The sequence below is a fragment of the Saimiri boliviensis genome, chromosome 17 (assembly GCF_048565385.1).
Source record: "Saimiri boliviensis isolate mSaiBol1 chromosome 17, mSaiBol1.pri, whole genome shotgun sequence".
NCBI lineage: Eukaryota > Metazoa > Chordata > Mammalia > Primates > Cebidae > Saimiri > Saimiri boliviensis.
In genome coordinates this window covers 17,609,190-17,622,103 of record NC_133465.1, presented here as the reverse complement: position 1 = coordinate 17,622,103, position 12,914 = coordinate 17,609,190, and the positions used below count along the sequence as shown (strand labels likewise).

Here is a 12,914-nt window from a genome sequence, read left to right as displayed (position 1 = left end):
AAGTTGAGGCAGCAATTAATAGCCTAGCAACCAAAAAAAGCCCAGGTCCAGATGGGTTCACAGCCGAATTCTACCAGACATACAAAGAGGAGCTGGTACCATTCCTTCTGAAACTATTCCAAGCAATCCAAAAAGAGGGAATCCTTCCCAAATCATTTTATGAGATCAACATCACCCTGATACCAAAACCTGGTAAAGACTCAGCAAGAAAAAAAAACTTGAAGCCAACATCCATGATGAACACGAATGTAAAAATCTTCAATAAAATACTGGCAAACCGATTGCAACAGCACATCAAAAAGCTTATTCACCATGATCAAGTAGGCTTCATCCCAGGGATCCAAGGCTGGTTCAACATACACAAGTCTATAAACGTAAACAGAACCATATAAACAGAACCAAAGACAAAAACCACATGATTATCTCAATTGATGCAGAGAAGGCTTTCAACAAAATTCAACAGCCCTTTATGCTAAAAACCCTCAATAAACTAGGTATTGATGGAACGTATCTCAAAATAATAAAAGCTATTTATGACAAACCAACAGCCAACATCATATTGAATGGGCAAAAACTGGAAGCATTCCCTTTGAAATCTGGCACTAGACAAGGATGCCCTCTCTCACCACTCCTATTCAATATAGTATTGGAAGTTCTAGCCAGAGCAATCAGGCAAGAAAAAGAAATAAGGCGTATTCAGTTAGGAAAGGAGTAAGTCAAATTGTCTCTATTTGCAGACGACATGATTGTATATTTAGAAGACCCAACCGTCTCAGCCCAAAATCTCCTGAAACTGATAAGCAACTTCAACAAAGTCTCAGGATACAAAATCAATGTGCAAAAATTACAAGCATTCCTATACACCAATAACAGACTTAAAGAGAGCCAAATCAAGAACAAACTGCCATTCAGATTGCTACAAAGAAAACAAAATACCTAGGAATACAACTGACAAAGGATTTAAAGGACCTCTTCAAGGAGAACTACAAGCCACTGCTCAACGAAGTAAGAGAGGACACAAACAGATGGAGAAACATTCCATGCTCATGGTTAGGAAGAATCAATGCCATGAAAATGGCCATACTGCCCAAAGTAACTTACAGATTCAATGCTATCCCCATCAGGCTACCAATGACCTTCTTCACAGAACTGGAAAAAACCACCTTAAACTTCATATGGAACCAAAAGAGAGCCTGTATAGCCAAGTCAATTCTAAGCAAAAAGAACAAAGCGGGAGGCATCACACTACCTGACTTCAAACTATACTACAAGGCTACAGTAATTAAAACAGCATGGTACTGGTACCAAAACAGAGATACAGACCAATGGAACAGAACAGAGGCCTCGGAGGCAACGCCACACATCTACAACCATCTGATCTTTGACAAACCTGACAAAAACAAGCAATGGGGAATGGATTCCCTGTTTAATAAATGGTGTTGGGAAAACCGGCTAGCCATGTGCAGAAAGCAGAAACTGGACCCCTTCCTGACACCTTACACTAAAATTAATTCGAGATGGATTAAAAACATAAACATAAGGCCTAACACCATAAAAACTCTAGAAGAAAATCTAGGCAAAACCATTCAGGACATAGGCATAGGCAAGGACTTCATGACCAAAACACGAAAAGCATTGGCAACAAAAGCCAAAATAGACAAATAGGACCTAATCAAACACCACAGCTTCTGTACAGCAAAAGAAACAGTCATTAGAGTGAATCAGCAACCAACGGAATGGGAAAAAACTTTTGCAATCTACCCATCTGACAAAGGGCTGATATCCAGAATCTACAAAGAACTAAAACAGATTTACAAAAAAAAAAAAAAAAAAAAACAAGCGCATTCAAAAGTGGGCAAAGGATATGAACAGGCACTTTATAAAAGAAGACATACATGAGGCCAACAAACATATGAAAAATGCTCATCATCATTGTTCATTAGAGAAATGCACATCAAAACTACATTGAGATACCATCTCACACCAGTTAGAATGGCGATCATTAAAAAATCTGGAGACAACAGATGCTGGAGAGGATGTGGAGAAATAGGAACACTTTTACACTGTTGGTGGGAGTGTAAATTAGTTCAACCATTGTGGACGACAGTGTGGCGATTCCTCAAGGACCTAGAAACAGAAATTCCATTTGACCCAGCAATCCCATTACTGGGTATATATCCAAAGGATTATAAATCATTCTACTATAGGGAAACATGCACACGAATGTTCATTGCATCACTGTTTACAACAGCAAAGACCTGGAACCAACCCAAATGCCCATCAATGATAGACTGGACAGGGAAAATGTGGCACATATACACCATGGAATACTATGCAGCCATAAAATACGAAGAGTTCATGTCCTTTGTAGGGACATGGATGAACCTGGAAACCATCATTCTCAGCAAACTGACACAAGAACAGAAAATCAAGCACCGCATGTTCTCACTCATAGGTGGGTGTTGAACAATGAGAACACATGGACACCGGGAAGGGAGCATCACACACTGGGGTCTGTTGGGGGAAAATAGGGGAGGGACAGTGGGGGGTGGGGAGTTGGGGAGAGATTGCATGGGGAGAAATGCCAGATACAGGTGATGGGGAGGAAGGCAGCAAATCACACTGCCATGTATGTACCTATGCAACAATGTTGCATGTTCTCCACATGTACCCCAAAACCTAAAATGCAATAATAAAAAAATAAAGATTTTATTAGGCACACAACAATACTTTGGATTATGTACTTCATGGATCACTGGCCAGAAGAACATTAAAATTTCTTGCTATATCTAGCTGTTATCTTGACAACAGAAATAACTTTTTCAAAATTCCTAAGGACAACCACATGATGTCAGGACTTACAGCTCACTATTTTTGAAAGACTCCTGTTAATCTCGAGGACATCAACCACCAAAGCTTAAAGATATATTTTCGAGCCATAGGGTATGGGGTTTAAGTGCAAAGAGTAACATTGTCAGGAAAAGTCTCCAGTGCTGGGAAAACCTCAGAAAATCAGAGAGCTAGACTCACCTGCAAACAATGTCCAGGTCACAATCTTTATCGATATAACATGGACTTTTCCCTCCCAGTTCAAGAGTCACAGGGGTCAGATGCTTGGCAGCAGCTTCCATGACAATTTTCCCAACTGCAGTGTTTCCCGTATAGAGAATGTGGTCAAATCGCTGCTTCAGGAGCTCCGTGGTTTCCTCAACACCACCATTAATAACAATATAGAGGTCCTCAAAGAAAGAGAAACACAAACTCTTGCACTGCCACATTAATCCTAGCATCCAACATCAGCAATCACTTCAATATAAGCATGTAACATTCAGTGAAACCCAGAGAGTGTCAAGCCCAGTCCCTGTGAGGGATGGGACAGGGAGCTGACCAGGGACCAGCAGAGAACACACAGTTTGCTGGCATCTGGGAAGCATGAACCCACAGAGAACCAACCTGGAGACTCCAGTGCTTTTCCACATGAGCTCAGCAATGAAGGCACTAAGAAGAACAAATGGTTGAATCTGACCAGGGAAAATGCATGAGATGGGGGTGTGTGCAGAAGTGACTCTGGTGAAGAGTGGCTCCCACAGGACAAGTCCCAGCTGCATGTCTTAGTCTGAACGTTCTCTGTCTCACAACACAGAGTGGGCTTAGCCCATGCTACCCTGAATGAATGATGGATACACACCACAGTAGCTGAGAGCACTTGCTTTTGAAGCATATCTGGTTTGAATCTGGGCTCTGTCACTCACTAGCTTATGTGACCTTAGGCAAGCTACTGAACATCCCTGAGCCTCAATTTCCTCATCTGTTACTGGGAGAATTCATGTAGCTTCTGGGACTGAGTCCATCTATGTACTGCAACAATAACAGCATGAAAAGTAAGAGAACAGATGGCAAGCAAAGAAGACAGAGAGGTATTCAAGACTCTAAGGTATAAGTGGGAAGTAAAAGCTGGCTTGTGGACCTCACGTTCGTTCCCACTTGATCTGCTCTGCAAGGCTAGTTTCATTCACTTCATAGTTCAGCTGCCCAACAAATGTTTCAAGCTCTAACTTTTCTATGGCTTAATTTACATAGCATATATTATTGATCCCCTAACAAGTTAACTGAAGCTGGTAGGGCATTATTATCCTCCTCATCTGGACAGAGTCAGCTATTGAAGAATTTATCCCCGGTCAGGGGCAAAGCAGGACCTTCAACCTCTGTCTTCTGGTTCTAAGGCCTATTCAATCCTTGACATCTCACTGTCTGCCATTTCATCTTTCTTGATTGGATCATCACAGCTATTTGAACAAAATGATTCTGTGGGCTGCTGGAACAGTGATAAGACAATAAAGAGAACTGTATCATTCCAAGAACCAGAACTGGCCTCAAGGCCATTACACACTGATAAATAGAACACAGGTAAGATAGTTTTGTCTTTCAATGAAAGCTAAATGAAGACTCCTCCCTGCAGCAACTGCATGTAAAACTCAGCAGTGTCAATTTCACAGTGGTGTCCTAACTTCCTCCCTAGGAGGCCATAAGAACCTCTGACTCAGGCCGGGCGCGGTGGCTCAAGCCTGTAATCCCAGCACTTTGGGAGGCTGAGGCGGGTGGATCACAAGGTCGAGAGATCGAGACCATCCCGGTCAACATAGTGAAACCCCGTCTCTACTAAAAATACAAAAAATTAGCTGCGCATGGTGGCGAGTGCCTGTAATCCCAGCTACTCAGGAGGCTGAGGCAGGAGAATTGCCTGAACCCAGGAGGCGGAGGTTGCGGTGAGCCGAGATCGCGCCATTGCACTCCAGCCTGGGTAACGAGAGCGAAACTCCGTCTCGAAAAAAAAAAAAAAAAAAAAAAGAAGAACCTCTGACTCAGACAGATGAACTACCCCGCAATTGAACAGATCATTTTCTTTATTCAGTTCTTGATATTCTTAAAACGCCAGCATGTTAAGTCAGCATGAGGATCTACCCTCTAGTTCAGGTGGGCAACTTTGTGTGTGTGTGTGTGGCATGTTTTCATGCCACAGACATGTCTTTGAAAGCAGAACTACTCTTATAGGCTGGGTGTGGTGGCTCACACCTGTAATGCCAGCACTTTGGGAGGCCAAGGTGGGCGGATCACCTGAGGTCAGGAGCTCGGGACCAGCCTGGTCAACATGGTAAAACCATGTCTCTACCAAAAATACAAAAACTAGCCAGGCATGGTGGCACACGTCTGTAATCCCACCTACTTGGGAGGCTGAGGCAGGAGAATTGCTTGAACCCAGGAGGTAGAGGTTGCAGTGAGCTGAGATCGCACCACAGCACTACAGCCTCGGTGACAGAGCAAGATTCCACCTCAAAAAATAAGTACTCTTACATAATCATAGAAAATTACATTTTGTTAGAACAAAAGAGATTGTTAGTAACAGAAATATGCTAGCACCCAGCACAGTACCAGTCCCTTGTTAAATAATCCATTAAATGAAAACACCTAAAATCATATTAGCTCAAACAAGGATTAATGCAAAGTATCAAACAGACAATCTGTTAATAGCAGTAGTACATACCTGTGAAGACACGGGCCTACATATATTACATAACCCTAACAGCTGGGTGAGTCCACAGTTTATTTTGGAACTTAACTCCTTTTACTAAGCCAATTGTTGAAGGCTTAAGGAAATTGCAGTCGGGTCCCTGGCCAGCAATGACATGCAATAGCAAGAAAATCAAATGTGTGTCTTCCACAACAAACACATATGTTGAAGATGGTTCAAGAGATTCTTACCTGGTCTAAATACTGAGGCAGAAGCTTAGCCAAGATCGTGGCTGTATTTTCACTCAGTTCAGAAGGCTTGATAATCACAGCATTTCCTAAACAAAGTAAAAAGTAGAACAGTATCATCTAAGACTTACCTTTAATGCCTACCAAAATGGTGTTCAGTGGGAAGGACAGGCTCGGTGCTCCCAGTTATTTCTGCAGCTCTCAATGCTGCACATCCTCATAATGAACATAAGAGCTCATCTCACTTTATCTTCAAAGGCTTAACTCCTTAGCTGTCATCATCTTCAGGTCACTGACAATGGGTCCCATCAGCCTTTCCCACTCCTCCAGCTTTCTATCACTTTTCTCCCATCTTCCCCTTAGATGTTCCTCTCTGCCCTGGAATTACTGGGCAAATGAGCCATTTCAACATACAGCTCTCTATCTGGATCCTGAAAAGTGAGAAATTAATCTCCTGGCATTTGCTGTACACCCAAACTAACATTACTCTCATAGTCTTTATCTGAATGAAGAAACAGGTCAGACAGAATCAAATGGTTCATCCAAAGCCAGAGCCGGCAACTGAAACCACATTAGATATGGAAGCCTGACTCCAAACTCCTGGGCTTGTTGATCCAGATGCCTTTATACTCTCACAGGTTCACTCCCCAAGTGCTTCAAAAAATAGCCACACAAATCTCCTTAGCAGCCCATTTAAAAATATGTATGATATGTATGAATTCTCAATACACTGGTGGCGTAAACAAAGGCAAACGACCAAAGTAAATGTATTTAGTCACTATCCTTAATTTACAATGAATACGAGAAATGAGCCTCCCTAAAAAGGTATATAGACATAAGCTGGCACCAGACCTGCAGCGATGGCTCCTATCAGTGGCTGAATGGTGAGAACAAAGGGGTAGTTCCAAGCTCCGATTATCAGCACCACTCCTAGAGGCTGTGGCTGAAGATAGGCCTCATCCAGCATGGTGAGCAGGTTCTTCTTAACCGGTTTAGCAGCAACCCATTCAGGAAGATTTTCAAGCATAAAATCAATTTCCCCAAGGACAGTAATGACTTCCTGACTGTACGCATTGAATTCGCTCTGTTGTAAGAGAATCACAGTTAATCTTGCAGAGAGTATGATATACTTAGCCCTGAATGTCAAAACACTCAGGCCAGGTACACCTGCAGTGACAAGTGGCATTGTCAGACTAGCTGGTTTGCCATCCAGATTCCTTTTGCACCCTTCATGCCCTTGAAAAAACTTACTAATTCTCTCCCTAATATATATATTTTTTTAAATCAAAGATTATTTCAGGGAGTAGTAACACTAGCAGTAGTAATGCTTCCAGTAAATCCTCCTTTACTAATCCACACCCTTTAAAAGCCAGGCTTAAATATTACCTCTTTCAGAAAGACTTCCTTGAGTAATAAAGGTCTGCTCTGATCACACTTTATATATCACAGCAATTATGCTTTTGACCTGCATCTTAATAATTCACCCTTAAAACACTGGTTTATAACTTACTGACATTTTACCTGTGTACGTTCTGTTTCCCAACCAAGTTTAAAACTCTCAAGGATAGGAAACTTACTGTATTTCTTGAGTCATCCTACATATACGCACACTCACACAAACATTTAGTTTTGAAGAATGATTAAATGACACAGACTTTTTGGAATCTTAATTATCGCATCTTGTTTACTTAATATCATAGCCCCTATCCACCAAAAGTACTCTAAAAAGAAATTTTATAGTTACTAGTAGTACTACTACTGTTACTACTTCTTAAAATAATCTTTGATTGAGGGGTTTGTGGGGAAGGGAAAATCACAAACCCAGAGCAAAGCCTTGCTACACCTGTAATGCAGATAAAAAGTAAAAACGAGAGCCTCATGCCAGTAGTCCCAGTATCTGGGAGTCTGGGTGAGGGGATTGCTTGAGCCCAGGAGATGCACGCTGCAGTGGGCTATGATTGAGTCACTGCACTTCAGCCTGGGCAACAAAGGGAGACTCTGCCACCTAAAAAAAAAAAAAAGGTAACAATATTATCAGGAAACATAGAGGAATATACTTCCACCCTAAAACACTACTTAAAACTTGGCTACCACAAGCCAGGGGTTGTGGCTCACACCAGTAATCCCACCACTTTGGGAGGCCTAGGTGGGCGGATCACTTGAGGCCAGGAGTTTGGGACCAGCCTGGTCAACATGGTGAAACTCCATTTCTACTAAAAATACAAAAATTAGCCGGGCGTGGTAGTGCATGCCTGTAATCCCAGCTACTCAGGAGGCTGAGGCAAGAGAATCACTTAAATCCAGGAGGCAGAGGGTGCAGTGAGCCAAGATGGCACCACTGCACTCTGACCTGGAAAACAGAGCCAGACTGTCGCAAAACAAAGAAACACACAAAAAAACCACACACAAAAATCAAAACAATAGCTTTGCTACACAAAGCATGCTTCCAAAAGAGGCATTATCACTGGGGACCTAGTTAGAAACTTGGAATCCTTAAACTGAACAATAATTTGCATGTGAACAAGATCCCAGGTGACGGCCAGTGCATTAAAGTTTGAGAATTGATCTAACAGTGCCAAAAGTTATGAACAAAAATTTGAGTGTTAACTATAACTTAAAAACAAAACCTCTGTCTACAAAAGAAACCATAAGCAAAGCTAAAAGACAAGAAATAGACCCAGAGGCTGGTCTGATGGGAATGGGTTATCGGAACTTACTAATATTACCGTCACTAAATTTGGTATACAACTCTCCCACTGCTAAATTTGACTGGCTAAGAAAGAAAGAAAAAGAAACCTAAAGAAAGTATCCGCAACATGGTAAAGTGACAAATTACTGAAATCTACAATATACAAAGACTTTCTATAAATCATAAGGAAAAAAAAAACTACAAATGTAACAGAAAAATGGACAAGAACAGAAAAAGCAGAAAAGAAACCATAGAGGCCAGGTAACAAATACCCTTCCGACTGCCAGAGGACCGGGAAAGTCGGCGGAACTTTGGCTTTATCTGTACTGTTGGAAATCATACTCCCAGCGCTGGAGTAATCCGAAATGTAAAAGCAGAAAGAAAACCCAGCAGAAGCTCCGGTCCACAAGGGCGCGGCGGGGACCAGCTTCCCCGCGCCCCGCCGCACGGGTGCGTACCTTGCACAGATCGGAGCGGATGGCCGCCAGGATGTCCTTCTCGCGCTCCTGCACCATCCTCCGCAGGGCCTCCAGCTGCTGCAGCCGGAACCGCAAGGGTCGCGACCTGCCGGACAGGAACGCCTGGCGGACTCGCTGGACTTCGCGCTCCATGGCCCGGTCCTGCAGAGAACTGCAAGGTCGCGGGGCGCCGCTGCGTGAGAGGCGGGATACATGCAGGTGCAGGCCTCGCCTCCCCTCCCTCCGCCTCCCTCCGGAGGGGTCCCCATCGGCGACCCGCAGTCGTACCTCACTCGCCCAGGGCCCGCTCGCTCAGCCCCGGCCTCTGCAGCCGCCTAGTCCGACTGCCAGGCCCAGTCGCCGCCGGGCAGACTGAGCGCGACCCAAAGCCGCGCGCCTATTGGCCCGGGAGGCCCACGTGATCGCCGCTGGCCGGACGCCGGCTCCGCCCGCGCGGACCCCGCCCACTCCCCGGGCTCCGGCCGCGCCTGGGCTGTGATGTGGGGCGCCCAGTGAGGCGGCGGCGTGCAGTCACGAGTCAGTAGGCGTCTGCGTTAGGGATGGAGAATGGGTATTTGCCGTCCTGCTGGGGGCGCCCCGAGGCGGCTCCAGTAAGAGCGGAGAGGAATCCTGGAGGAGCCGGCGGAGGGCGCGCGGGTGGGAGTGGGCGCTCGGCCGGAAGCGCCCCGACGGCGACGGAGAGCGCTCTCCGCACCGCGACGCTCCGAGGGGTTTCCTCCTCCATTTTGTGGCTGTTCAAACGTGGCCAGACGGACAAAGTCAGAGGCCTGGCGTTGCCAAACGGGCTAGGCGTGTCCCGGCCGGCCCCGCCGGTCAGTGGGGAGTGGGCGCCGGAGCCCAGCGCCTCCCCGGCCGCCGCCCCCGAGGCCACACCGCGGCAGGGCCCGCCCGCTCCCCTTCCCGCTTCCCTGTCCCAGGCTCCTTTCTTCGGCGAGGAGCGGCCTCTGCTTGACCGGCACTGACCGTCCCAGGTCCCCGAGGGCGGGAAGCCCGGGTTCATCTCCCGCGGAGCCGGGACAGCGGTCATTTCCGTCGCGCACGAGCATCGCCTTCGCACGTCCTTTCCTCTGAGCTTCTCGCCACCTGCTTGGGCCCCGCTGCCCTCGGGTTCCCCCTCTGCCTTCCTGCCTTTCGGGCAGAAGACCTCAGTGCTCATCCCTCCATTCAGCAGCAGGTGGCTCAGCTGATCGGTCCTGTCTTGTGGAAAGCTTTCTTTTTTTTCTGCATTTCCCTGCACTTTCCAGCTGTTCTGTTTTTCGCTCACTGGCCGGGTTCTCTGGGTTTTCCTTTGCTGGATTTTTCTCTTCCTGACCCGTTAGGTGTTCAGGTGCCCAGGGCTCAGTCCGGGGTCCTCTTTGCTTCCCACGGTCACTCCCTCATGTAATCCCATGGATAGTGCTCACAGAAGGCTCCAATGCCAGCGTTTCCTCTGAACTCCAAATGGTATATTTGTGAGAGGAGAATAAAAACTCATGGCCCTGGCCCAAATCAACTCTCTGCTTATATGCAAAACAACACAAACCGTGATACCTCAACTCACTATGCCAAAAGGAAAAAAAGCAGGAAGCTGAGTCATGCAAGAAACTGCCTCTCTCTGATGTTCCTAATCAGATAGCTACAGGTGAAAGGTTAAATGTCCCCACAGGCAGCTGCTCTGTCCTCAGTTTATCTTAGTGAAGTGCTGATTTACTGAGCAGGAGGCAAATACATAATTGACCATTCCCCTGCCTGTTCCTTTTCTATTTGTGCAAAATGTGGATTCAGTAATGACTCTGTTCTCCCTCTTTTCCCTCCAGCCTGCTCTTACCTTTGAAATATTGAAGCCCTCAAAATCTTTAAAGGCCAAGCATGTCCTTAACCTTGGTAAAATAAACTTCCAAACTGATTGAGAGCTGGTTTTGTTTTACAAACTGGCAGCCAAAGGAAGTGACTCTGAGTGGAGGTGGCCCTGACTTGACAAATTCTGTCAGTGCTTGGGACCAGCTTGGGCTGCCTTTATTGCTCAAACAGGACAATTTGCTGAGGTCTGGGAGTTCTCCACTCCAGAGAATCCCTGATCTCCCAAAGTTTGGTTGAGATCTAACGTTTATTTTGCTGTACACTCTTCTGCAGTTTTACTTACTCCAAACAAGGAAGGCGAGTTTTCCTACTTCCATGACGATGGAGAGCAGGCAACGTCTTTCTGGAATTTCATCTGGCTTCCAGCAGTGAAGGTGAATCTGAGGTTTTTTTCCTCCTTCTAAAATGGTAAAGAGCAGTCTTGACCCTGGGCCCTATTCCTAGGTAAGTAGCTGAATTGGAGTTTTGTCTTGGAAACTCTCCTTAGTGACTAACGTTAGCAACCAGCTGGTCTTCATTTCTCCTTACCTTTAGAGCGCTCAGTAACGTAAATTGTGCAATCATTTCTTTTGCTTCTTTGTTTCTGTTGTTGTTTTGGGTTTGACCACCTCTGCCTGACTTGGTCAAATCTGAAGGAAAGTTGAAATTATGGAGAACAAGGCCTTTGAATTGGCTGACTTACCACAGCTGCGGGGAAAAAAAAGGAAAAAGAAAAAGCAGGGCTGGCATCCCGATGGTTTCCCTGCTTCTACTCTTTTTTTTTTTTTTTTTTTTTTTTGAGACAAGGTCTCACTCTTGTCACCCAGGCTGGAGTATAGTAGCCATGATTATGGCCCACTGCAGCCTCCAGCTACCAGGCTCAAGTGATCTTCCCACCTCAGCATCCCAAGTAGCTGGGACTACAGGTCTGTGCCACCACACCTGACTAAATATTTTTTTGTAGAGATGGAGTCTTGCTATGTTGCCAGGCTGGTCTCAAACTCCTGGGTTCAAGCAGTTCCCCCTCCCTTAGCCTCCCAAAGTACTGGGATTACAGATGTGAGCCACCTCTCCGGCCCCCTGCTTCTACTCTTGACCCTATAGATTGTTATTTCCTAGTTCTACACTTGCCCCTTTATGCTCTACTGCAGCGGCCTAGAGTGTATGAACCCCATTGTCAAAGCTCTCATGCCAGCTGGCTTCTGATAAAGCTCTGCCAGTAGGAGCCACTACCAGGAAATCAGAAGGCAGCGGGAGGAGAGTAACTTGCTGCTTCTGGATTCAATGGTGTGGCAGTTGCTGGCCATTTCTATAGGGAAAGTGGAGAAGGGATTATTCCTTACTCTAGCAGTTCCTTCCATGGTCAAGGGGGCACCTCTCTAGTAGACAGAGGTTGAAAGTGATAGTGTCTCCAGATGGCACAGAAGCTGGTGCAGTTCCATGGGTTCCAGCTAAGGGTATTTTTAGCAGCTTTTTAATCTATGATGTCACCCCATTATTCTTTTTGACATCTATTACTCTTAAATTTCCTCTGCATGAAATAACTAGGTAGGTTCTCTTTCATGATTGGACTCTGATAACACTTTGCTGCAGCTTGTTCTCCGCTTAGCTGTTGGCGTCTGAAGGTACCCTGATCATGTCAGTTCACTGCTCAAAACTTTCCAACAGCCTCCTCTCATGTTAGAATAAAATTCAAAGCCCACATATTCCGTAAGTCCTAAAGGCCCTGGCGCCTGACTACATCTTCAACCTCTTTTTGTAGGATTCTCCCACTTAGTGAGTTCCAGCCAGAGTGACTTCCTTGCTGTACACTAGTGAGCACTCTAAGCATGTTCCCAGGCTGGGACTTTTGCATTCATTGTTTCCTTTGCCTGAAGTTTCCAGCTATCTTTCTCGCTTCATTCAATTTCTGCTTAAATATTACCCCCCCTAAAGAAGCCTTCCCTGGCCACTAAGTCTAAAATATCAGTCTCTGCTACTTTCTGTCCCTGACCCTCTTTTATTTTTCTCACTATAAATGTATCTGTTTGTTGTTTTTAATGTGTCTTCCTCACTGAATGTCTTGTAAAGTCAGGGTCTTTGTTGTCCATGTTCACTGTAATGCTAGTACCTAGTTAGTACCTGGCCTACAGCAGGTGCTCAGTAAGTATTTGTTGAATAAATGAATGGTA

At 45.4% G+C, this 12,914-nt stretch overlaps 1 protein-coding gene across 4 annotated transcripts in view; it reads right to left on the bottom strand.

The window, feature by feature from the left end:
* The window catches only part of ALDH3A2 (aldehyde dehydrogenase 3 family member A2), a 38,667-nt gene extending 29,377 nt beyond the window's left edge, over positions 1-9,290 (bottom strand). For 3 of the 4 annotated variants that reach the window (XM_074388271.1, XM_039476309.2, XM_039476311.2), the window contains exons 1-5: positions 9,193-9,290; positions 8,905-9,076; positions 6,610-6,841; positions 5,761-5,846; positions 3,031-3,239 (exon numbers count right to left, since the gene is read on the bottom strand). In XM_074388271.1, the coding sequence (XP_074244372.1) occupies positions 3,031-3,239; positions 5,761-5,846; positions 6,610-6,841; positions 8,905-9,057 (680 nt within the window). In that variant the 5' untranslated portion in view covers positions 9,058-9,076; positions 9,193-9,290. Of the gene's footprint in view, positions 1-3,030; positions 3,240-5,760; positions 5,847-6,609; positions 6,842-8,904; positions 9,098-9,192 lie in introns of all 4 variants that reach the window. The other variant, XM_039476310.2, reaches the window with a different exon arrangement.
* Between the last annotated feature and the right edge of the window lie 3,624 nt (positions 9,291-12,914).